Genomic DNA, 25,722 nt, shown 5'->3' with positions numbered 1-25,722 from the left:
GCTCACGGCCAGGCCATCGACCACGGGGTGCCTGCCTCTCTGCTGGGGTGTGGGCCGAGCTACAGAGGAAGCAGAGAGAAGACATGGAGGGAAAACAGGCCCCCACCTGGATCCTACCAGGAAGGCCAGACTGGCCCGGGGTGGTTACAGTCCAGAGCACTGCTAAGGACTCTGCATACAGTGTAACCGGACACAGGAAGATGAATTCCAAGTGCTGAGGGAAACACGTGCACCTGGACTGACTCCACCCAAGGGCAGACTCACAAACCCCCTCAAAAACAGGGCTAGCATCCAGATGGTACAACAGTTTTCTCTAAAAGTGCACTAGAAAGGATACAGTGCTCCTGAGAAGCCTCACACTGATCACACAGGCGCCGCTACCCTGCCTGAACCTGCCCCCAAATTCAGTGCTGCCAATGGCTCTCAGGTCCTGTCTGGAGTACTGTCACTCAAACAGAACCTCTAGGGCCCCGAGCCGGCAAGGAAGCTTCTGGTCCCTGCTATGAACACACTGCAGCATGCTGAGAATGAACTAACACTAGGTGCTTCTCTGAGGGCAGGAGTGCGGGCAGCAGTCTGCAGGTGTTTGCCTGGTCTGCAGCGGTCTGCCCGACACCTCCGCAACAACGCCTGACCTCACTGGGCGAAGGAGTTCACGTTCCCTACTCATGGCATCTGCAGAGACAGAAATTCAGCCGCTCTGACCTACCAGTGAGACTGCTGGACAGCTGCTCAGGGGGGCACCTGAGACCAGACTCCGAGGATAGCCCACTGCCTACCTGGACTTAACTGGGGACCTATACACACTAGCATGGTGTCTGGATGCCTCGCTGGGACAGAAATAGAGAAGAAAGAATCTTAGATCCATGGTGCAGAGAGAATCCACATAGATGCATGTGCTTGGGTGAAGCCTTGACCACTTCACATCTTCCTGGGTTCCGGCAGCAAGACTGTCTGACACAATGGAAAGCCAGCCCGAGCCTGTGAAGAGGCTCGAGATTGATACCCAGAGTCAGAGCTGCTATGTGATCTTAAAGCATCACACTGAAATCCCGAGCTGGCTGTGCTGCTTAGTTTTTTTCAACCTGACACCCTAGAATCATCTCAGAAGAGCGAGCCTCACTTAAGACGACGCTTCTCTCCTTCAGTCTGCTCTGTGGGCAGCAACACCCCTGGGCAGGGGTGGTCCCTGGTTATATTAAAACAAGTTGAGTGAACCAGAAAGCAAGGCAGTAAGAACCAGTTCTCCACGCTGCTGCTTCAGTTCCCACCTTCCAGGCCCAGCCATGACTTCCTCCCAAAGCTGCTTTTAAGTGGTCAGTGTTTATCAGGAGAGGGAAAGGGCTGGTTCCACAGAGGCAGGAGCAAGAGCAGATAGGAGCCCCTCCTGGCTGCGCTTCAAAGTCCCTACAGCAGCACTGGGTACTGGGCAGGGCTGGGCAGCCCCGCAGGGAATGCCTTGCTGTTTACTCAAAGAACTAAGCAGAGTTTGGGGAAAATGAAATGAGAGAGGGACAGAGCCTTGGCTGGGCTCTTTAACTGACACATAAACACTTACCCTCCAGCCATGGAGGGCTGCACTTCATGGTTGGCAAGAGGCAAAGAATAGCTAATCAGACCCAAGTTTGGGCTGAAACTTGGCATCTAGCCAGCAGCAGGAGCCAGCATGCCCAGCAAGTTCCTGCATCTTCCGAGGCTCGGGGACCCACCTGGCTGTCCTATCACCCGCATCCACAGGGGCACAGAGGCCTGGCTCCCAGCGGCAAGCAGGCACTGCATGCCCGCCCCGGGCTAGTCTGCAGCCTGGTAATTCGGCATCTAGGAAGAGCAGCATACACCACGGTCATTCTCCACCCTCAGAAGCCTGGACTGTGGGGAGGAGGACCGCAGGGTACTCTGTGGGATCTTGATGCTCAGCAGATCTCTGGGGTACTTAGACCTTGAGGGGGATACACACACCAGAGCGGATCTCAGACATGAGGATCTGGCCCTCCCAGGCTAGGGCTCCTTGCAGTTTCGCCAGCATGAAGACACTCAACTATCTCAGGAAGGCAGGGCAGGCAGCATGGCCTCTGGTTCTTTCAATGCCTCTTAATTGGCCTCCCAGGAAAGGTCAATTCTCCCCCATCTGCTGTTGCCACTTCTGAAACCCTGGGGAGTCCAGGGATCTCCAACCAAGATCAACTGACCACACCTCCTCCACCTGCTCTCAGACAGCCAGACTGCCCCAGGTGAGAAGGAGTAAACAATAGGCCTCCTGGGAGGGGAGCCACGCTATTTACAGAGCCTTCCAGGACTCCCTAATACACTGCATTTATAACATCACAAAACTGCCAGGCTGCCATTAAAGAGGAAGAAGACCTAGTAAGAAGAGACGTCGTCTCGTTGGGGAGACTGAGGTCAACACTTTGCCGGCACGTCCTACAGACCCCAGTTCAACAGTCTTAGGCTGCTAGCTGCTAGTCCCACGGAGGAATGGAGTTCTCAACTCTGGCTGCAGAGGTGCCAGCAGGTGCCAGCCTCCGGCAGCCGGAGCATCCCTTTGGACGTGGGCTATAAGGGCCCAGTTCTAAAAACCAGCCTGTCCTTAAGGGCTATCTGACTTTCTCGGCAAGTCCTTATCTGTCATGGTTTGCACACTTGTAAGAAGCATGTTTCTTAGGCTGTCAGACCATGGGAGGGAGAGGCATAAGCCCTTGTACCTGTCCAGGGAGCTTTAGAACGCCCTGTTTCTACCCCACTCCCACAGGATCAAACTCTGCAGGTCTGGACTCACTGCCTATGAGACACTTTTACCCCAGCGTATCTCTTTGTTGGGGAAGAGGCTACAGCCAGTTTTACCATTACATCCTCCAGTCTTGCCTGACAAGTGACTATCTCAACAGTGCCCCTCCCTCAAGACCAGTGCCCCTCCCTCAAGACCAGGCCATCAAAGAGCCTGCACTGTTGTACAGCCCCAGCCCCTGGCGTGTCCTCCCTAGCAGGAACCTTAGACCTGTCTGAGGCACCTCTAGCACCTCACCACTGCTGTCTCCCGACAGCCTGAAACTCAGCCTTGCACGACTCTCCAGAGTTCTCATAGTAACACCTTCTCAGAGTTTCGGAAGCAAACCAAAGTCATTTGCCAACTATTTTCTCCCATTAATCTTACAATGCATTTGCTATTTTCCTTCCATAATGACTCATTTAGCAGCAACAGAGCAATTAGGCAGACCACAGAATATTGATTTTCTAAGTGGAAGAAATGTCAGCACAAACATCATTTCCTGCTTGTCTTGGGCCATCTTTTCTTTCCTACATGATGGGGTAAACTCTAGGGGTACTGATGTAGATCTGCTGTCAAGATTCTGGGGTCTCAAACACGATCCACTGCATAATGAGATAACAAAATGGTAACATGGTATGACAGAATGATCACATATGAAATCTCAGGGAGAACTTAAAACTCCAGGGGACCAGTCTCATCACACATGAAAACGGGGTCTGCTCCAGACACAGGCCCACGTGTCAAAGCAGCCTTCTTCTCATCAGTGAGACCTGGTATGGCTTGTTTTCAATGGCGTGAGGATGAAAATTCCATTCCAGTTCCAGATATACGAAGCAGCTGGGCCAAATCCAGACTCATATCTCCACCTCTGGACAATCCCCACACCTAGCCAAGAGCAAGTCCACTCCAGGCTGCCTGTCCAACCTCTAGGTTCAGAAAGGGCTGAAGGAAGACAAGCCGGTGGACACTCCTCCTTTCCTTCCCATCACCACAGTCTAAGACAAATTCCTTATAGTTTTAGGACACTTCAAAACACCTGACCCATCCAAAACAGGCAAGCGGAGGAAAAAGGTAAACTGTCAGGAACAGCCGGATAAGCAGGGCATCTGGTAGCCTTGTGCTCACACTGACACAAGGTGCCAAAGCCAACCCCACACTGGGAAAACTATTAAACGGAGATTTTGCTAATCTCCCACCCCTAGATACTCCAAACAAGTGGAGAAGACAGCTGGAGAAGCAACAGGTTCCCACCCTGGCCAACATACTGACATTTATCCAGGGAGCAAACCGTTCTTGGTAGCTACAAGAGAAACAAGCCCAAGGCCCAGGTGGTGAATGTAAATTTGAAGTGCAAACTCTGTGCCTTTGGGTGTGGTAATTATTCTGTCTGAGCCTCTCCAGTTCATCTGTAAAATGGGATGATTCCTGCTCTGCCATAGCCCTAGGGGGTATGAAAGTCAAGCGGTAAATGATACAATATGCACACACACTCTCTTACACACACACCCCACACTAGGCAAGCTCAGAAAAAGAGTAGGGGTATGCCAGGGCTGGCACATTCAGCTATAGCATGATAGCATGGTCTGTTCCCTATGAACACGGTGTCCTGTTCTAGGGATACTGTGCAGTCAGTGTGGGCAGGAGGCAAAGCAGCCTGTACTCTGTCTTGCAGAGTCAGACACACATTAGCACTTCAAGTTGAGGAATCATGCCTTAAAGAAGCTTCCTGCCTGTGGTTCACTGGATGCTGCCCAGCCTGCTTGCACAGGGGATTCCCTCAGCCCCAGCACACTTTAACACCTGCAAGATGGGGAGTCTGGAAAAGTACACCCAGGCTAGGAGAAAAAGGGTTTTCCCTGATTCCAGCAGCATGCCAGGGCAGTTTCCAAGCCTCAACTTCCCCATTTCTAGGGAAGAAATGGGAAGAAGCAAGAAATCACATACCAGAAGGAACATTCACTTCAACAAGAGGCAATAAAAAGGACTGGAAATCTCAAAAGGAATCTGCTCCAGGATACTTTGGAAGTCCAGACATAGGGAGACTGGAATTCCGGAATCCAGCACCCAGCCCCGCCTCCCTTCCTCCTCTCCTGCTCAGTCCTAGCAGCAGGTAAGCATCATGACCTTCCAACTTCCAGAAGGGGGCTCGATCCCCACAACAGTTGGCCCCATGTCTGAGAAGACTGTATAGAAACAGAAAGCAGACAGACACGACCCATGCACGCCAGGGCTCTCATCTTTGGATCCCAGACATAGCAAGGCCAGCCTGAGGGCATGTGGGTACAACACTGGCAACTCCCCAGTTTTCTCTTAGAGAGGGGGGCTCCTTGAAAGGTCAAGGACTCCAAGAACCACCGGATCCTTTGGAAGAGCTCCTGAAAAACCGTTCATGGCAGACCCATCCATAAAGGCACAGATTTTGCTCCCAGCAAGGACAGTGCTTTATTAATTATTCAGAGGACAGTACAATTATGCAAATCTGTGGACGGCCTCTGCCCAACTACTTCCTTCCACAGAGAGAGCCAGAGCAGTTGTGTGTAGGGGAGCTACTCATCCCACAAAGGGACAACAACTCCCAATATCCTAGCTAAGATTGGAACTGGTTAAGTCACTAAAGAAGACAGACACAGCCAGCCAGGAAGGCAGGCAGGCAGGCAGGCAGGCAGACAGACACACACACACACACACACACACACACACAAGATTTGGAAAGTGCTTTGAAGAATAACTCTGAGGACCTTTTAATAACTTTTTCCAACACGTCACCCTGCCACTTGAGCCAGCAACGCCATTATGCAAGGCTCACTCCTGCAGGTCCTGAAGGCAGGGAATGCATCCAAAGTTCTGTCTTAAAAACATGCTTCTGATGAGAGGGAACACCTCAAGCTAATGTTTACCAAATGATGTTCTGCAGAACACTCCTGCAGATGTCTCCAGCTGCTCCTGGGGTAGGGGTGGAGGCAGGAAGCCCAGGATTAAATAAAGCAGAACTGCTGTTTTTACTGTAGGAACTCTCAAAGGCTCTAACCTTGAGGTAAGGAAACAAATGTCCCCTACAGAAGACAACGTGTATTCTCATATTTAGGAATCTCTGGAACCAATTTTGAGGTCATTCCCCCCAAACCCCAGATGGCTTTAGGCTAGGAAATCCCCCATTCCCAATCTATTCCCACCAACAAGAATGTGGTACTCTCTGGAACTTAGTTTGGGAAACATTCCTATGGGTTCAGAGTATGGCAGACAGGAGAGCAGGTCTGTCTCCTAGTCTGAAGAGACAGTATATGTCACCAAGTTCCCTACAGGCAGCTAGCCACAGGCTCTGAAATACCTTGGAGTAGGTTTTCACATCTCCTATGCAGAGCACCAAAGCTGAATCTGAACATCCTAAACTCTAGGACCAGGCCTGTGATCTGCGGTCCACCAGGCAAGCCCTCATCTCTTCACCCCTCTCAGACTCAGAGTAAACGAGCAAGAGGTTAACTATCTACCAGCACCATGTTCTCTGCCCTGGTCTTCCAAGGCAGTAACCAAAGTCACATCCACTTGGGGAGTTGGGTACTGTGAAAGCCAACCTCCCGCACTCCCAACAGCTACTGTTAATCAGTGCCATCGCCAAGACAAGACCAGGAAGGTACAGACAGGGCAGGGCTGTGAGGTAGTGGCTCCTATCCACGTGCTTCAACAGACCAAGCATAGCCAATCTTGAATAGCTACTCAATGGCAGTGGGCGGGGCCATCCCAACACCAAGAAAAGCCTGCTGTGTAGACAGCAAGGTCACAGACATCTGCATGCAGCCCAGCTACAATGGTTCATCAAGCGCCAGGGGCTTTGAGACCTGAATGCAATGAACAGGTGCTTTCCCTCCAGGACTTGGGGCCTGGCTTTACTAAAACAAGGAATCTGAGGCTCAGAGGGAAACAGCAGGTGGCCCTGGGGCCTCAGACAGGCCCAAGACTCCTTAGCATGTGGTAATATGGGAACTAAAGGAGCTAGAGCCTGAGGTAGGCGGCCGGGGAACAAATTCCAAGACCCTGCCTCTAAAGCCAGATCCTCGGCCTCTCCCTCATCCAACATTCATAGGTGAGCTGGCACAGTCTGCCCACTGGCAGCCACACTCCCCCATATAGGCTGTGCTAAAAGAGCTCTCTGGAGAGGGCAGGACACCCCTCCAGCCCTAAACACCGGCTCACCTGCCCCAGGAGCTTCAGACTTAAGAACTAGGCTGGAACTGCATGGCTGCCACTTATCCCAGGAAGTGAAGTCACCTCACCGCTCACTTCACACCTAGACCCAAAGCTGGGGTAAGGACTGAGCCCGGGGACTGGCAAGGGCTCAACACTGGACAGCTCCAGGTTTGCTCCCCCTCTGGGCCTACTCATGGCTGCCCAGGGTCTCAATGCCTGGCCTCATCCAAGCACCTCCAGGCAGCCCAGGGCACTGGTACAACTCTGCTTTCCAATAGCCAACAGCAGTATGAGAGTCACAGCAGAAGAGCAAGCGCCCTCTTGACAGTGGCCACAGCCTGGTCCCTGTGGAGACACGCACATGGATGCTGCTCTCCTTTTTTGACCCTGAGCTTAGTTTCTAACAAGAGGGCTCCTGGTTTGGGATATTCTTTCAAAAAGCATTACAGCCTTAAAGCAAATGGCAGGATCAGATGCCAATAAAATCTCAGCTCTGTCTGGGCTCTGGCCAGGGAGTGAACTGCGTGAGCAGAGCGCCCTCAGGAGCGACATAAGGGCACTCACACACTTTAGTTTTACACATCTGTGAAATGGGAATCAACCTCCCATCCCCTTGCTGTGAGGAATCAAAAACAGCACCAGGTATGTCAGATGAGCCACCAGCTGGGTCACAATCACTGCCTCTCTACAGTGGTTCTTAAGTTTGGCAACAAGTCTCAGACTTTGAGGAAATATGCTTACCTAACAAAGTGTCATCCAGCTAGAACCTGTATTTTATTAGATGGCTCTTCCTCTACACGGAACATCTATGACAAACTCCATCCCAGCCACTTTTGGGACTGAGCTTCCTGACGACCTTCTTTCTGGGGGTGAGGGATGGGGTAGGGATGGGGCTGCAAAGAAGGCAACAAGGGACCAGGAACAGGGAGGGGATAGGACCAGGAACAGTCCATTAATAAATCTCCTCCCCAGCCAGAAACAGTAATTGTTGAGGCTTGGCCATTCTTCACGTGCTAACAATCTGCAGCTGCAATACAACGCTCTGATTATGAATGTCAAAAAGACAGAGCATGAAATTAACTTCCCCTTAGTCAGTGGGCACAGGGAGACGCTACACTAATTCACTGCCCTCAGCATGAAAACTCCCTACAACAATGTCGCATCTTATTAGGGTGTGTGCTACCCTGGTATCATCTATATCTCTGCCCAATGTGTTCTTTCACAATCAGGCTGGGCTGACTGTACAATCGAGCAGACCCTGCTTGTTTAAGACAAGTCAGAAGAGGGGCTAACAGAGAAGGGGGAGTTACCAGGGCAGCTGAGGGCTGAAGAGTACCCCAGGTCCCTAGTGGGAGCTTCCCACTGGGTAAGAGGAGGAGGGAGACTGAGGCACTACAGCAACTTTCCTTGCAGGTAACAGAGTGGAAGATGTCAGATATTACACCATGGGCCCCAAGAGATGAGAAAGCTGAACTCAGCCAATGCCTGTGAGCTTGCAGCCCCTGCTCCAGCCTGTCTACAAGTCCCAAGGTACGAGGTGCCAGCAGGTGGTTAGCCAAGCCTCCCAGGTGACCTTTCTGGGGGACACTCCAAGGAGCAGGACCTTGAGGCTGTCCACTGGCCCATCTCTCAGCATATGCAAAGTTACCCACTAAAATAGTAAATATTTCCATTGAGGATGCAGCACTGTCAGCTGCTTCACACCAGCACACTGCCCCCACCCCTCAGAAGCACTGTCAGAAGCCAGAGGCAAGCAGGCCTCCTGAGCAAGCAAAAGCATTCTTGGCATATTGCCAGAATCAGATTCACCTCCAGTTTTGGGATCACATGGCCTAACGATATCCAGAGTCCCCAGGAAGGGAGTCAGGTTGCACACTCTCTTCCTCTTCTCTTGGGATCTCACTCCACTACTTGCCTAGCATTGACAGGACTTGGAGTGCTTAAGTGATGGCTTTCACAAGTACCTGTATCCCAAGTTCCAAGAAAAGTGTTTAGTGTACACGCAGAAGAGCATGTGGGGTGGACAGCCACATGACCACCAAGCTCAGACGCTCTCTGATACAGGAGGGCACGGGAAAGCAGGCCCGGCAGGGCTAGGAGGGGAGCTTCCATGCTATGTGCATCACAGGGTAAAAGGGGCTATGGAGGAAGACAGCCCATCTACAGCATCCAAGGGACAGACATAGCACGTGACCAAGACCAAGCTCACCTTACTGAGGGTCCACACACAGGTGACCCCACAGGGCGTACTGAAGGGGTTTGAGGGCCAGAAGCTAAGCTCTTGGTAGGGTTTGGCATGGCAGCTACCTAGGCTATGCCTGGAGCAAGGGAAAGTACCCCTTACGTGGGATGAATAGGAAAAGGGCCAGTATCGCTGAAGAAACTCCAGTGAATACATAGAGGGCAGGTCTTAGGCATGTCACCTGGGGGCTCTGAGGACAGGATAGCTTAAGTTCAACCCAGGCCTGCTGCTCACACCCACTCACTCACAAGGCTATTACTCAATGGATGCTGTTCAGGGGCTCCTTCCGGACTCAGGGGCAGCAGAAATCTGCAACCCCAGGTCTCCTCTGGGGAAGGGGCATTTTGTCCTTCATATTCTCAAAGAGAATAGGGCTGACAATTCAGAGTGGGAAGAAGCTCTGGCTGCCACCCTGGAAGGCACCATGCCAGCCAGGGAGGTACATGGTTTTCCTTCTTCCCTTTTCAGTCTCTCTATGATCTCTAGTTTGCTTCTGTGGTCTTCAGAAATAGCCGTTAATTAGAGCCTGGTAATTAACTTTCTGGTTCAAATAATATTTTGCAAAGGAATTCCATTAAAGAATTGATTTGCATAGCCTCTGATATGGGGCCTAGAAATAGGCAAGGCTACTTGGGGGAGAGCAGTCCCATGGTACCCACGAGGCTGGCTGTCACCAGGACCTGGGCTCTGCTTAGCAAGTGAGGTTGAGGAGTCAAAGGGCTGGGGCTGGATAAGTTACCCCCAAAAAGTTAGGCAGCCTGTTCACAAGTTGAGCCAGCATGTCTACATGCCCAGATAGAACTGCACGTACATGGGAATGTGCACTTGGACACAGATACAGAAAACACACACACACACACACACACACACACACACACGCACACGCACACGCGTGCACGCGCACACACGCACACACACATGCACGCACGCACGCGCGCACATATACATACAACACAGAATACACACCTGGACAACACAGAGTATAGGTAAACACAAAAGAAGACACACAAGAAGAAAACACACAATAATAATACAGTAGCCAGCACTTACTGAGTATTTAAATTGAAACATTTGCCTATATTTGACCTATAAAATCTTAAAACTTTAGATGGTCTAATCCAACAGGATGCCAAACTGATCTGTTGCAAATGTTTACACATATATATGTATATATGTATATATATATATGCTTATTTAAAATACATATACAAAAATACTTACATGTCATGCACAAACACCTTCCTGAGAACAAATGCACACTTGCAAAATATATTAAAAAGTATGCAGATGTAAGTTTGCTTGTTCAAAGAAAGGCTTACCCAGCCTCTGAAACTTCAGCTGGGCAGCCTGGGGCTGATCACTAGCTAATTTCCACCATTCCTTAAAATATTACCCAGCTCAGATCTCTGCAAGGCACACAAGGGAGCTGCGGATATAAAAGGAAGGCAATAAAAATGAGAAAGCCAAACTCAATCGCTGTTCCATGCATCCAGGTTGCATTCTGTGGCTCCCTCTCCTCTGGAGCTGAGGCGCGGAATCGTGCACATGGCTCTGGTTAGGCCTGTCGGGCTCAGCAGGCCCCAAGCAAAGTGGTGCCCAGGGAGGCAATCTGATACAAATGCCTGGCTGTTGTTACGTGGCCTCAGTTTCCCTGGACCTTTCAGCCTCTTCTCTGCCTATTCTGAAGGACAGATGCCCTAAATATGAGCTTCTTCACAATGATTATTAGTTTAAGAATTAAATCTGATCCCCTTATGTTGGGGGAGGGAGGAGGGGAGGAGGGGAGAGATGAGAACCAGGCACGCCCTCCTCACCAGGAGTTAATGGATTTCCAGTTATAGCTCCTAGAACAGGGAGAGCCCACCCACACAAGGCCTCCCAGGGCTAAGGAAGGCCTGACAGGGCAACTGAACGTCTGCTCCTGGTAGGAGGAACTGAGTGCAAATGGAGAGACATGCTGACCTTGAACAAAGCAAAGCAAAAGTGGGAAGATTCAGAGCGCAGGACAGAAGAGGTGAGTGTCCAGGAAACAGCACCACTGGCCACTTGACTCAGAGCAGCCAGCACTCAGCCACAAACAGGCAAATTCATGCAAAGAAAGAAACGCAGTTTTTTTCTGCCGACATGAGAGACCATTTTAACGACAGACAACTCATCTCTTGGAAGGTATGAAGAAAAGCCAACAGGTGGTCACTCTCAAGGCTCATTGGCAGGAAATAAGCCATTAGGGGATTTTGATATGGTGTGTGTGTGTGAAAAACTTCAAACTTCATATTCTTTAGCTTAGTAATTCTAAGACGTTATCCCATAAGATGAGAGAGATGCAGACAAAAATGAATGAAAAAGGCCTTAATAAAGAAAAAGTAAACCTAAAGGCTAGATGATTTAAAATAAGGCTGGCTCAGAAGGAGCTGGAACAACGTGCTTTGTAGCCTCCCCCCCAGGCACGGCTGGGAAGAAGGGCCCCTTTCCCCAGCCTCTTGCTTTGTTAAGGTCAGCATGCCTCTCCGTTTCCACCCAGTTCCTCCTACCAGGAGCAGCAGCATCTACGCACTCTAGAGAACTCTGGAATGATACCACATGAGTGACTCTTAGTCCAGCCTACAGATGAGAAAACTGAGGCCTACCAAACAAAATGGCTTCTTCCTACTGACACTTGCTGAAATACAACAGTTAGGCTAACTTCTTTCATACATTATGTTTTAACTTAATCAAATTTTTGAAACATTTAAGAAATGTGTGAGACCCAGTATTAAATGCTAAGGAAACTGCCAGAAATGAGACAGGATTAAATACTGAATGTATGCTACCAGTATCTCCATCATAATTTTCACCGTGCTCACTCTGTAGATGTATAAAATGAGACTTCCTAAGCCTAAGTGACTTGTTCCAGCGATGGCTGCGAAGCCAAAGCTCACACCCAAACTCCCATTATATGTAGCAGCTGTCTGAACTGCATCTCGCAGTCCCTATTCTTCACTGACCAGTTCAAAAGGAATGCAGACCAGGACCTGACCCCATCCATCCCTGTGCTCAGCAGGACAGGACCCAACTCAAGCCCTGGCCTGGATCCCAGCCCTGAGACCTCAAAGGCACAGTAGCACAGGCTCTGCCTTCCACCTGTTCTTCACCGGCTTCCTGTTTCTTCCTTCAAGGATGACCTCACCCCAGGAAACAGAATTCAGATCTGCTTACTTGGGGCCAGGGGGACCCCTGAAACAACCTTCACCCCAACTTCCAATTACTACCCCTCCCTAGTTCTACACACCTGGAATCCCTACATGAGTAACTTCCAGATGTGGAAGCTGAGTTCTGCACATTCCCTGGCATGGACAGTGTAGCTCCAACTGCACACACACCACCCTTGCCTAGCTGCACCTGACAGGCTGCACTTCCAAGTGCTGCACCAGACCAACTGGCAAAAATGAGGAGGGTTCTGCCACTTCCCGAGTACAGACAGAAGATTGGGGGGAGATAGGCATGCTCAATGAATGTGTAGGAGACCAGAGTCACCTAAAAATGGTGTCAGGAGAAAAGGGAATAAGGATGTCAGCTGACCTCCTAGCTCAAAAGCATCAATAAATGAGCGAGCGCCTTGATTCTGGGAAGGCAGCTCCCTTATCTTTTATTGCTTTTACCAACATTCAAACCACCCTGTAAATGAAGCAGCGACACTTCCAGCCTGCAAGAGGAAGCACTCTACCAGCAAGCACCCTGCTCACCTGGAAAGCGCTCTGGCCAGCTCCCATTTCTGCTATCCAGGAGGCATGATTACCTGTCCCTGGTGTTTACTGCCAAAGTCTCCAAAGGAAAAATGGGTGTCTGAGAGGCCGGGAGAGCATGGAGGCTGGCTAGGAACCTCTCCTGAAGCCATTTTCATAGAACAAGTAGAAAGGCTCAAATCTGTCCTGTAACCCTGAGCCCTCAAGTTCCTGCTGGCCTGACCCAAGCTTCACAACCTAACAGTAGCAACCCACATCTAAGGCACACTTCCTTCCCAAGATTCCCAGAGAGCCTAGCTCAGAACCACCTGGTTTCCAGACTCTGGGTGGAGAATTCCAGAACAAAAAAAACAAAAAAAACAACAAAAAAAAACAACCTGTCCAACACAGCAGTCACAGAGCACACAGACTAACACGCAACAACACCTTTTTAGCAGTCATACAAACCAGAAAGATTCACCCAGTTACACTCAAGGAACTGACCAGATAGCCCTAACTGTTCATCTACATGGGATCAGGGCTCATCCTGCCACCCTCTCTTCCCCTTCCCATCCCTGCCCTCTACCCACTCCCTGCTTGGAGTCTCTGCATTTACCCCAGGAGAGGCACGGCAGTCAGTGGGAGAGCCTGGAGAGGGAATTCAGCCTCTCCTTGCTCTGTTCCCTCTACTGCACTTGGGCAGCACAGCACCCACAAGAATGAAGAGGCACTGTCCACTCACCCAGGTCTGATGGTGAAATTAGGGGGTGGGAGTGGGTTCACCACAGTTAATGTTACTAAGCTCCCAAGAACGGTGACTCGGGGACTGACCCAGAGAAATGTCTGCCCATTCACCCAACAGCAGCCAGCAGATCTATTCCTGAACAAAGCAATAAATCAAGACCCCAGTCCTGGCAAAGCCCATTTCAGCTTCTAGACTGGGTAGAGGGATTCAAACCCAGTCTCCCTGACTGTTTGGGGAAAATCTGGGCTCCCTTCCGGAACCAGAGGCCACCAGGACAGATTGTTTACAGAAAATTTTAAAAAGACAATTCCACACCACTGCCAATGACATTCAGCGCCTCTCTCAAACCCGACTCCTCCCTCCCCCTCCCCCTCCCCGTAAAGCTGCTAACCTGAGACCAGGCTGCACAGGATGTTTCCGAGGTCATCTTAGCGAAGCCCGGACTCTGGCTAGGGTTGCTAGTCAAGCGCCTGCTGGCTTTTTGGTGCCGGCTTCCCAGCGGTGGAAGGTAAACACGACATGCATGCCGCTTGCTCTCAAGAGGGCAGACACACTCAGAGACCCAGGCTGCCTGCTCTCTCTCCTGCTCCCGGACAACCGCCACATGCACACAAAATGGGGTACGTACACAAGCCCCCGCATGCGAGAACAGAGGGTCCGGACCCCTGCCAGGGAAAGTGCAGAGAAGGGCATGTTCTTGGGGGAGACAGCCGGAGGAGGGGGCCGGAGGAGAGAGGAAGGCAGCAAACCGGGTGGCCTGCCGCCCAGACAGACAATAATAACAAAGATGGGAATGGAGATTTTCAAAGACGCAGTGGCTGCACCCAGCACCGAGATCTGGCCTGGATGCATCTTCCTGCCAGGGAACGCCTGGTCCCCTGGGGCCCCATAGCCATCAGTGAAAGGCTGGGGTGGGGGTGGGGGGGTCCTGCCTTAGGCTGGGCTTGGTGGTCAGGGCGGAAAGCCAGGTGCAGACAGTGGTGGGGATGCACGGAAGAACAGCTCTGGGCTAATGGACGCGGAAGGGCTAATTGGGATGTGGGAGGGGTGCCCTGGGGAAGATGTTAGGTGTCAGTTAAACGTCACACCACCTTGGGCAGGAGTTAGGATAACTTGGGCTCCTTGCTTGCTGGAAGCAAGGAGGAAAGGAAAGACATTATCATTCTACCTGTGCCTCCCGCACAAGAAGTGCCAACTCGCCAATGGTAAAACGGACACAGACCTAGGAAGGCAGATGCCAGGAGCCTAAAGATGTTGGGACTGAATGCTGAAAAGGCTCCCTGAAGCCTACTGGCTCCTTCACCTCCACGACACGTTCTAACTGGCACAGGAATCCATCACTGCTTGTGCCTAAGTGGAAAGGTGCCTGTGGCTGACTCGACTCAAGGAGGCGACCCAGAGCCCCCAGAGGCTGTGCCCGCCCAGTGCCCCCGCACGGACAGGATGGCTTGCCCTTGCGAGCTGAAGCCTGCACGTTGCCAGTGACTCCAGAGCAGGCTCAACAACCTCCTCCCCTCCCCTCCGCCCCACAAGCCACCTCCCCCTGGAATTTCCACACCTGCTCCCGGCTTGCCCAGGAGGAAGCAGGGAAATAGGAGACACCCCTGGGAGCGGGAGGTAAAGAAGGGGAGCAGCTGCCCTGACAGGAGGAGGAAGGCCCATCTTCCCGGGTCTTAGGTTATGCCCATCAACCCAGCAACTGGGCACTGCCTGCTCGGCTCGCCCCAGCCCCCAGCGGAGCACGTGCCCTACTTAGCGCAGATGTGCCCCCTAAGCAGCCCAGCCCCCTGCTCCTCCCCTCCAGATGTTCACCCTTTTCCGCGCCACGAGCGCTGCCGGGTCTGGGCAAAACCCAGCCGAAAATGCCTTTTGTATCGGACACCGAGGGACTCCGTAGGCCGGGAACGGGTCCTGAGGGTGGAGGCGCCACTTCCGTCCCTACCTCCAGGCACAGCACCACCCGGGAAACAATGCCCACCTCGGCCAGACGAGGCAGGACCCCACATGCCCGAGAGGGCACTTGGCGCCCGGCCTCAACCCGGATCTCCGGCACCCTCCTAGCTGCAGCCGGTGGAGGCAACGGAGGGTGCAGTCCGGTCCCCCAGCCCGACGGGGGCCCCGTTCCCGGAGTTCCCGGAGGCCGGCGAGGCGTCACTCCCGCGGGAGCCTGCCCTGCCCGGCTCCGGCTTTGTCCCCGCGCCCTCGGGGCGCAGCCGGGGCGGCGGCGGGCTCACCTCTCATTGTCCGCGGCGGCGGCGGCTGCGCTCCGGAACCCCGGCAGGATGTGGCGGAAGCTGTGGTTGCGGTCCAGTTTGGGCTGGCTCTTGGTGCGCTTGATGGAGCCCTTGAGGCGGCGGCTGAGGAAGCCCTGCGCGCGGGGCGACAAGAGGGGGAAGGGGAGGCGGGGTTAGCGCGGCGGCGGCGGGCCGGGACCCGCACCCTCGCGGCCCACGGCGGGCCGGGCTCGGCCCCAGCAGCTCGCGGCCCGCGCCGCCGCCCGCCCGCCGACCGAGCGCCGACGGCCCGGCCCGCGCAGCGCGGCCCAGCCCACCCCGCGCCGCCCGCCGGCCGGCCCAGCCCGCCACGTCGCCCCCGCCCCTAAGCCGCCGTTGCCATGGCGACACTGAGCCGAGTGCCTCCGACCGTGGCCGAGGACGCCCGAGCCCCCTTACCCAACCCCTGGAGCCGAGAGGGCGGGGCCGCAGGACTTCGGAGGAGCGGGGAACGGAGGGGAGGGGGACGGGTTGAGTGGCTAGCGCCACCAGCAGCCCCTCACCTCACCTTCCTTTGCAACCGGGCCACACCCCCAACCTCCAGGAGGATTCCACACACCCCGCCCCGTCGGGGACTGACAGGAGCGGTTACACAGATGAAGGAAACTAAGGCTGGGAGAACAGGTCCTCCAACCGGCCTGCGCGCCTACTAGCACGCTGGCCATCCAGACCCCTAAGGCGGACAGATGTCAGGATGGAGGCTGGATGTCAGGATGGAGGCTGAAACATTTGGACCCCTCAAAAAAAAAAATAATCCCATGGGTACAGGATCTTCCAGTGGCCCCCTTAAGGAGGGACCCAAGGTGTTGAAGGGTTTGCTGAGTACCTCCAATTTTGGGACACCTGACTCAGGCCATATATGGATTCACCAGCCAGTGCGGAGCTGAGACTCCAGCTTAAAGCACCACTGCCAACTCACCACACCCCACCACACCCCATCTGGACCTTCTAGACTAATGAAGAGGCAGGTAAGGAGCCAGCCTCAGTAGGTCAGACCAGAATGCCCTTGACAGATGACCAGAAGATGTGGCGGCTCAATGGGCCACAGGTGAGTCTTACTGGAAGAGCTGGCTAATCGTATGTAAAATTGACACAGGTTAGTCATTTGAGAGGAGAAACTCCCAATTAAGAAAATGCCTCCATAAGATCCAGCTATAGGGCCTTTTCTTATTTAAGGATTGATGTGTAAGGACACAGCTCTTGGGGGTGGGGCCACCCCTGGACTGGTGGTCCCGAGTTCTATTAAGAGCAAGCCATCGGGAGCAAGCTGGTAAGCAGCACCCCTCCATGGCCCCTGATCAGTTCCTGTGCCAGGTTCCAGCCCTGCTTGAGTTCCTGTCCTGACTTCCTCCAATAATGGACTACGGTATGGAAGTGTGAACTGAATAAACCCTTTCCTCATCATGTTGCTCTGTCGTGGTCTCTCATCTTAGCACTAGGATGACATTGGGCTCAGATTCTGCAGGCACCTTAAGGGAGAACTGGGAACTGGAACTCCCTGAGGAAGGTTTGTATGGAAGGGGTGCTGGAACCCAGCCTCTTGGCCTTGATTCTGGGTGACCCAAGGACAGGCATAAAGGGGTGTTAACCCCTTGGCTTGCTCAGCCTGCTTTCTTACAGAACTCAGGACCACCAGCCCAGGGATGGCCCCACCCACAATAGCTGTGTCCTTACACACCAACCCTTAATTCTTATCCTTATTTTGAAATAAACTTTGTCACTGTGATCTGCATTTCGAAGTTTTTTCCATCGTAGAAGGGGTGGGGCTGATAGATCTCTGAGTTCAGAAGGTCAGATGACCATTTGCTGCAGCCCCACCTCTTGGACGTGACAACCTCAAACATTGGCTGAATAAGTCCTCTTATGTCACTAGCACACAGAGAAAACAGCGGAAAAACCTTATCTGCAAACTTCATTTGTAGAGAGATGAGGTTCTGTCAGCTGTTCCCACAGGACACACCCTCTCAGTGCCCCAAGCTATCCTCCTCCTGCCCTCTTCATTTCCTTCCTCCTCCACCTCCCCCATCCATAGCAGGCCTCTTCCTGTGGTCACCTGTCAGCATTCCACATGTCCTTCTAGGTCAACTAAAACGCCACCTCACCCAAAGACCTTCCCAGGTGGTAGTGTCCAAATACACCTGACCCCTGTACCCACATCCAGGATTTCAAACGCTCTGCAGCTCAGTGACTACCCCTTGACTTAAGGGGTGGACTGGAGGGACCCTTCTCCAAAGGTGTAATGCACAGGCAAGGTAATGCAGGCTAAGAGAGGTCACAGCCCCCAGGAGATAGCAGGCAGGCAAGGGTCTACACCTCCAGGTAAACCCCGGGCTCTCCCAGCTCAGCCCTTCCTGAGGAGTCTTCTCCAGCAGGCTTGGATTTTTTTTTTCTTCGTTTTCATTTTCTGCACTGGTGAAAACTTCAGAGTGCACTCTTATGGTACAAAGAACCACAGAGCCCATTTCACAGGTTGTGGAGCCCATCCTATAGCAATATTGTCAGTTTGATTTTATTTCTAAGTAAAGGAGGAGGGAGAGGCGGAGGAGGAGGAGGAGGAGGATTATTCTCCCTCTAGAAGAATGAGTTGCATCTTGCCACTCTCCAGCATTTCTCCTCACCAGGCTCAACTACCAGATGACAGACATCTGTAACTTCCTTTTGAAAATCAGTGCTACCTGCTACCTCCCCTGACCCAAGCTGCAATGACCTTGGAGATCAGTACTCCAAGAGCCTGGTACACTAGACAGTGGGACCACAACAGCCATGGGCACTATGGGGTGACAGGACAGGGTGACTAGTGTTGTCTATATTTCCAAGAGGTCCAGAAGGCCAGACCATCCATGGGGAGGTTCTTCAGGGAACCATTGAGAAGCCCTGTTAATCCCCACGGTACCGCAATCAGCCCTACAGACCTTGCGCCCCAGCTCAGAGTCCCACATATAATAAATGTCCCTCATCCTAGGAGGATGAGGCCATGGCCTTGTGGCCAACAAGCTGCATTACTGAGGGTGACAAAGGGGTTTTCCCCAAGATCAAAGACCCCAAGCTCCATTCCTGTGCTCTGCCCAGAGTCCCAGTTTACCATCCTTCACAGGGCTGGGAGTCAGGTGGGTGGGCCCTGGCCCTGGATGAAAGGAGACAAGCCTTTTCTCGTGTCCCTTCATGGGATCAGCTACAGGCAGAATTCATGAGGAGTGGCTGATTGGTCTTCAAGTCAGGAAGTTATGCTAGACCCAAGGCGGGAGGTGGCTCAGTGACAGAGTGCTAGCTAGCTGCAGGGTCTGATGCCAGCACTGAGGGAAAAAAGAAAGAAAGAACAAGGCCCAAGCCAGCCTTTAACCAAGCGGCACCAGACAAGGTTCCTGTTCCTTCTAGCTACGAGTTGTGGCACACATCTCTGATCCCAGCTCTTCAGAGGCAGAAGTCAGAGATCTTCGTAAGTTTCAGGTCAGCCTGATCTACAGAGTAAGTTCCTGGCCATCCAGGGCTGTGGAATGAGGCCCTGCCTCAGAAAACAAGCGGTTCCTTCCTTCAGTAGGACGGAGTTTCCGACCCCTACTTTCGGCTGTGCTGGCACATGCTGACAGCCAGTAGCTAAGAAGGTGCAAGCAGGCACACAGGCCTCAAATTGAGCTGTGCCAGACCCCAGCTTGTCTCAGACAGGTAGTGGGTAAGGCCTGTCACCTCACTGTGAAAGGAGTTGGGGAGGGACATGCAGTGAGTATTAAATAGGACACATAAAGCTGATCAGAGTTTAGGTTTGGGGTGTAGAACAGAATATCCAACAAAAGCCAAATTTATCCGCACAAGGAACCCACTCAAATACAAAGGTTTCATTTAAAAATCTGCAGCTTGTAATAGCATATGCCAGGGCTAGCTCATCTGTGAGGGCTAGACATGCTTTCAATAACCACTCCATAATCTCTCCTTTGTCTGCTCCCACAGCACACACACACACACACACACACACACACACACACACACACACACACACAGAGAGAGAGAGAGAGAGAGAGAGACTGCACTTCCTCACATGTTCTTTCTCCCTACACACAGGGATCTGTCCTTGCTAATCCTCCCCTGGGGCACCTGAGGCTTTTTCTAAGTGCCTGGGTTCAAATCTCTTTGTTCATTTGTTTCCTGAAAAGGGTCTCAGCATGTAGCCCAAGCTGGCCCTGAACTCATGTGGAGGCCCTCTGCCTCCTGAACTGTAGGATTATAGGAATAGTACCTTCACACTTACTTTCTGGGATCAATTTTTTCCAGGAGAGGGGGATGGGGGTTTTTGAGAGACGGTTTCATGTAGCCTAGGCTAGCCTCAAAACTCTTAATCCATTTATCTCCTTCCGTGTGCTGGGATTATAGGCATGCAGCACCATGTCTGATCAGGATTCCAATCCTAAATCGGACAACCTGTGTACAAACTACACGCCCTTTCTGAACTTCGGAATCCTATCTGTAACACAGGCTAATGGTGGAACCTACTTTACAAGATGAAGGAAAGAATTATTGTTAGGCATTAGCAGGAAGTCAGCAAATACTTAAGCAATCACATGCTTTACCGTCATTATCACTGAGTCTGGCTCAAGTCCACAGCCGACTCTCCCAAGGTGTGGGTGACCAACAGAGGTAGGCGTCTACTGGGCCTCTGAGGAGTCTGCAGGCTGACTAGCAGTGAGGACAGGGACATGAATGAAGCTGCTTGCAACATGACCGTGCAGTCACCGAGTAACATCCAGTTTAGACGTTTTGAACCCTTTTAGTGCTTTCTTCTGAAGCAACCTCAGAGACTCCCCACGTGCACAGTGTGTGGCCACAGGGCTGCTAGGCTGCCCGGGTGAGGTCTGAGCTTTCATCCAGGGAGCAGGGACTGAAGTGCAGAGCACAGTGGGCAGCCTGACGGGTCTACCATCCGCCAGGGCGGGACCGAGTCTGCGCCACCCCTGTGGGGCACTGGCCTCCATTAACACAGCAGGCCGCTGTGCCTGGACCCTGGTTCAACCAAGGCCCAGGGCTTTCATCCAAGGCTGCTTGTTACAAGTTCTTGCCTCTGCCTCCTTTGTGAAAGCCCCCACCTAAAAGGACATAACCACTCCCAGCTGGTCCCCACTTGACCACTGGCCAAGCCCCAGGCCAGACCGGAGTGGTCTGGCTGTAAGAATGAGTTGTCAGGCACCCCACAGCCACCCCTACACCTCAGTCGCAGCCGTTCTGTCTTAACTTCTGGCCCACCCCCGCTCTTCTCTGGAAGGCTCTCCAGCAGCACTCAGACCCTTTCAGAATTCCAGATGCGTGACTTCTTCATTCACCCATTTCAATCAATTCCAAGTGATGAGGAGGAGGATAAATGAGGGGTTATTGAACAAGCTCCTGTCTTGCCAAGTTGCTGTGTCCATGAAAACGCAGAGTGCATCTCTCAGCAGGGAGGGAGGCAGCCTAGGAGACTCCGGGCCTCGGCTAAGAGTCCTTGGGGGACCGTGGGCTTCAGTTTCAGAACGCTGGGTGTTCAGGATGGGAAGCAGAAGTGCGGGGAGATGAAGATACTTGCTCCAGAGCTTGGACGGGGAGAGTTCTGGAATGTGGGGTGGGCAGAGTGGGGCCCCACTTTCTTATAGAGGCAGCTCATACTGTCCTCTGCATACAGGATTCACAAGTGACTCGGAGGCTCAGAGAGCCTTGACCAGTCCAATCCTCCTATGCACTGTACTCTGGAGAACCACAGTGAGCATGCCACACCCGCCCTGGAGGCCCCTTGTCACCAAGGGACTCCAACCTGCTGTATCTCCTACAGGGTGAAGTTCTGGGCCCAGCCTAGTGATAGCAGGTCCTCAGTCAGGGGCAGCCTTCCCCTAGCCTCAGCATCCACCCAGCCACGCACCTTCCATCCAGCCCAGCCTTTGTGGCCTTCTCCTCTTCCTGCACACTGGCCCTGGGCCACTGGAGATGTGCAAATGGCCTGGCCTACCTCTGCCTCCCTTTATCTGTTCATCCTGGGACATTGAGACAGTGCTCAGAACCCCATGTGTCGCCGCTGGGTGGACCCATACCCTAACCATGCCAGTTTTAAGAGTCCAAACTCAAACAGGGAGCCTTCAGCGAGATAGGCTGTTTGCGCAGACATCTCTCCCAATACCATTTTTGGGCTCTGTCCGAATGCCAAGAACACATCTAAGTAAGCAAGACAGATAAGGCGTGGAAGATCCCAGACAGATACTGCTACCTCTTGGCCCCAGGAGAGGGGAGATGCTGGGCACACAGGCGGGCAGGCAGGCTGGGGCAAGAGCTGGGGGTGAGACTTATTTCCCTAGGTACATAGGTGAGAACAATAGGCCCACGTGTTACAAACAAGACACTCAAGGCCCAGAAGGTGGCCAGACTTGTCTAAAATAACCAAGCTTGAGCACCGAGCTTCTAGACTCTCCTGGAGAGCTGGGTGACTGGGTAGAAGCATTTCCCAGGGCTGGCACCTGCCCAGTCTATGAAGTTCAGATCAGTGACCAGCTGGATCGCCCAGCTCCCCAGGCTTGGCTCTAAGAACCAAAGAATGCTCTGGCTTTGCCGGTGTCCTTCAGATGTGCCACTCCTCCGGTCCTCCTCCACTATCAAAGGTGATCCAAACTAGGGAGTGACTCACTAATGAAATGACGGCATGGTGGCAGGTGACAAGGAAGAGGCATTCTAAGCTGGGATCAACAGCTGGTGTCTTTCTGATGGCCACCCACTTGAGGGCCACCTCATGCCACAGATCCCCCTCTGTCACATGACAGTATTCCCTTAAACATGAACGACCTTCACAGTCCACACAAGAACAAGACCAGAGGCCATGAGGTCTCCCAAAAGAGGCTGGGACATTCAAGGATAAACTCTTGTCTCAAAATACTGAGTGCCCAAGACTATTGGCACACTATGGTCCTAGCACAGAAGAGGAAGCACAAGAGGGGCCCGAGGTGGATGCCAGCCTTGGAAGGAGACCCTGTCTCAGACAAACATCCTGGTTAGAAAAGTGCACATATTGCATATTTCTCCACATTCTCACATGGAGAAATATACAAGGCTGAAGCCATATTCATGCTCAAGGACAGACATGCCAACAATGCCCACACAAAAGGTACACTCACAAGAAGGCAAGCAAAACACATATGCACATGGATATACACACATGTGTGTTAACCAGCACACACTCACACAGACACACACTAACACAGACACATACTCACACACAGACACACACAAACACACACACACTTACAGACACACTCACACACACAGACACACACTCATACACACAGACACATGCTCATACAGACACACATTCACACAATCACACACACACATTCACAGACACACACACATAGATACACACTCACACAGACACACATTCACACACAAACACACACAGAAATGAGCGTGTATACACACATGCTCCATTGTTAACAGACAGCCACAAACGGGCACCAACCCCAATCACAGCTAAGCAAGACAACAATCCTGAAGACCGAGCTTAGGTCTGCCAGCACCGTCCTCCTCCTGCCCTGTGGGAAGCTCCACTTTGGAGGTGTCTCTGTGCACACCCTGTTTATTCCTCACACACCTCATCTTTATCATCCCTAGACACATGGCTCTCAGGGTCTCCCCTCTTCATCAAGAGCAACAACCCCCTGCTCCAAACATGTCTTTCTGTCCAAAAACTTAGCACACTTGGAAGCCCCCATGTGTCACAGTCACAAGTACATCTGACATTCACCCACCATCTCCCTGAAGAAGCAGGGCAGTCGAAGACAATGCCCTGAAGAGCTATGCTGCCCACACCAGTGGCCGGCTGCCCATGGCCGCCCCCTCGTCAGTAAAGGGGAAAGTAACTACGGCCTCCTGTCTTCACCACCGATACCACTTTCCCTCATTTGTTCTTACTGCTTCCTCTGACCAGCAAAAATTTCAAAGGGCTTCCTGAAATCAAAGTCTCCTGCTGCTTGGGGGAATCCAGTCCCTCCTTCTGGGTCCTTCTGCCCAGGCTGGGCCTCTCCAATGCCCTAAGTCATAGTCGGGTCCCTCTGTAGACATGTCCACCCACAAATGGATGTGTTTAATGCCTCTTACCCACACTGGGCTGCAAGGCCCAGAGCAGGGGGCCGCAGCCCCCTGGTAAGTGAATTACTATCTGTGATACAAAAGAAGACCTTTTAAAGAATCCTACTTAGGAGTTATCCTGGCAGGCTTATCAGAGGAGACAGCTTTTGAGACATTTTAGAAGTACTGAAGAAGAGATACAGGCGGGCCTACTGAGAGCAGCCACAAGGGCAGTGTAGGCAGACTCTGGCTCACACAAGTGAGGTTGCCTCGTCCTGTCGACCCCTGTCGAGGCTGCAGGGCCTCCTGGCCTCCAAGTTCCACACCACCAACCCCCCCTGGGCTTGTGACACGTCATGAGGATGTGACGGCCAGGGTCCCTTAAGAAACCTAAGAGCCTGGAGACAGGGTGGGGATGACACAGGACTCGGAAAGACTACACAAGCATGGCCCTCTGACACTCCCCCAGGCCTGAGGAGACATCCAGAGACAGAAACCAGACATGCCTCTCTCCGGTCTCAGGCATGGATGTGACAACAGAGAGCAGGCCGGGAGTGACTCACTGTCCCATACAGCCTCAGGCCTGTGCACACTGACTGGAACCTTCAAGTGGCTCCGAAGCCTAGAAACCACTTTTCTAGGCAGGCTGTCGACTGGAGTCTCAGGAACACCATCCTACCAGGGTACCTCCCCTTGCTCTAACCTCTCATCCTGGTCCCCCAGCCTCAGGGCTAAGACCCCATGGCCAGGATGGTCTCCTAGTGAATCACAGACCTTCTCCCCCCCTCCATCCATTCTCTCCACCTCTGTTAACAACACTACAGGAGCTGACAGCACACGCAACTCAGGAAGCTTCCACCAGGTCCACTGCTCAAGCTTTTCACTACTCCTTTGATCCTCACAACCCACTATACAGATGGGAAATTAGAGGCTCAGAAAGGACAAAACCCTGCATAGGGTCACACTGCCAAGAAGCAGCAGTGTTGAGTTCAGCCTGTGTAGACCACCCCACAATCAACTATGAGGCCCCAAACAAGCACCTTAGCATTCTGTGACTCAGTTTCCTCATTCCTACAATGAAAAGGTTGTTCTCGAAGCTAGCTAACCTCTAAAGCCTATTTCTTGAGCACACTCCCCACCATGCCAGTGGGAATTCATTTGCTGTGATAACAAATGAAAAAGACCTTTTGGGAACAGTGGCTAACCCAAAGATGGTCAGCTAATCCTAGCCTCCCAGACACCCAACAGTCTGGGCTAGCCCAGGAGCAAGGCAGGGAAAAGTGCTAATCAATGGGGACCAACCCAGGGGACTTTTGACTTGAACAGCAAGAAAGCCAAACTGCAAGGGAAGCAACACCCCCGAGCCTCCGGGGTGGTGCGTGGCTAACTGCTTTGCACTAGGAAAGCAGACACAGTTGGAGCTGGCACCACAGGCCATTGTCCCCCCATAATCTGCCAGTTGCAGGTTGCACTGACCTGGGAGTCGTGGCCTGTCAGAGGCAGAAACAAAGTCTAGGCAAGGGCTACTGTTCTGCTGGGGCTCCTAAGAGCTGGCGGCCAGCCAGACCTTTAATCTCAGAGTTGGTCCACAGTGGCCTCAGACTTAAGGTAGCTGCTCCCACCTCATCACCATCTAAGTAATTTGCTCCCTACTTCCCCCCCCCCCCCCCGTCACTCCACCAGCCCCTAGCAGGTGCCATGGCCAGCAGAGGAGTCCAAGCAATAAGAAGCCACTCCTGCCC

General features: G+C 52.6%; 1 protein-coding gene across 7 annotated transcripts in view; it reads right to left on the bottom strand.

Moving 5' to 3' along the window:
- Positions 1–25,722, bottom strand: part of Dab2ip (DAB2 interacting protein) — a 145,041-nt gene that overhangs the window by 52,536 nt on the left and 66,783 nt on the right. For all 7 annotated transcript variants that reach the window (XM_052182342.1, XM_052182346.1, XM_052182344.1 and 4 more), the window contains one exon: positions 15,875–16,008. In XM_052182342.1, the coding sequence (XP_052038302.1) occupies positions 15,875–16,008 (134 nt within the window). The remainder of the gene's footprint in view (positions 1–15,874; positions 16,009–25,722) is intronic.

The sequence above is a fragment of the Apodemus sylvaticus genome, chromosome 5, assembly GCF_947179515.1.
Source record: "Apodemus sylvaticus chromosome 5, mApoSyl1.1, whole genome shotgun sequence".
NCBI lineage: Eukaryota > Metazoa > Chordata > Mammalia > Rodentia > Muridae > Apodemus > Apodemus sylvaticus.
The sequence above is the reverse complement of the archived record's forward strand: the minus strand, read 5'-3'. Positions and strand labels throughout refer to the sequence as shown.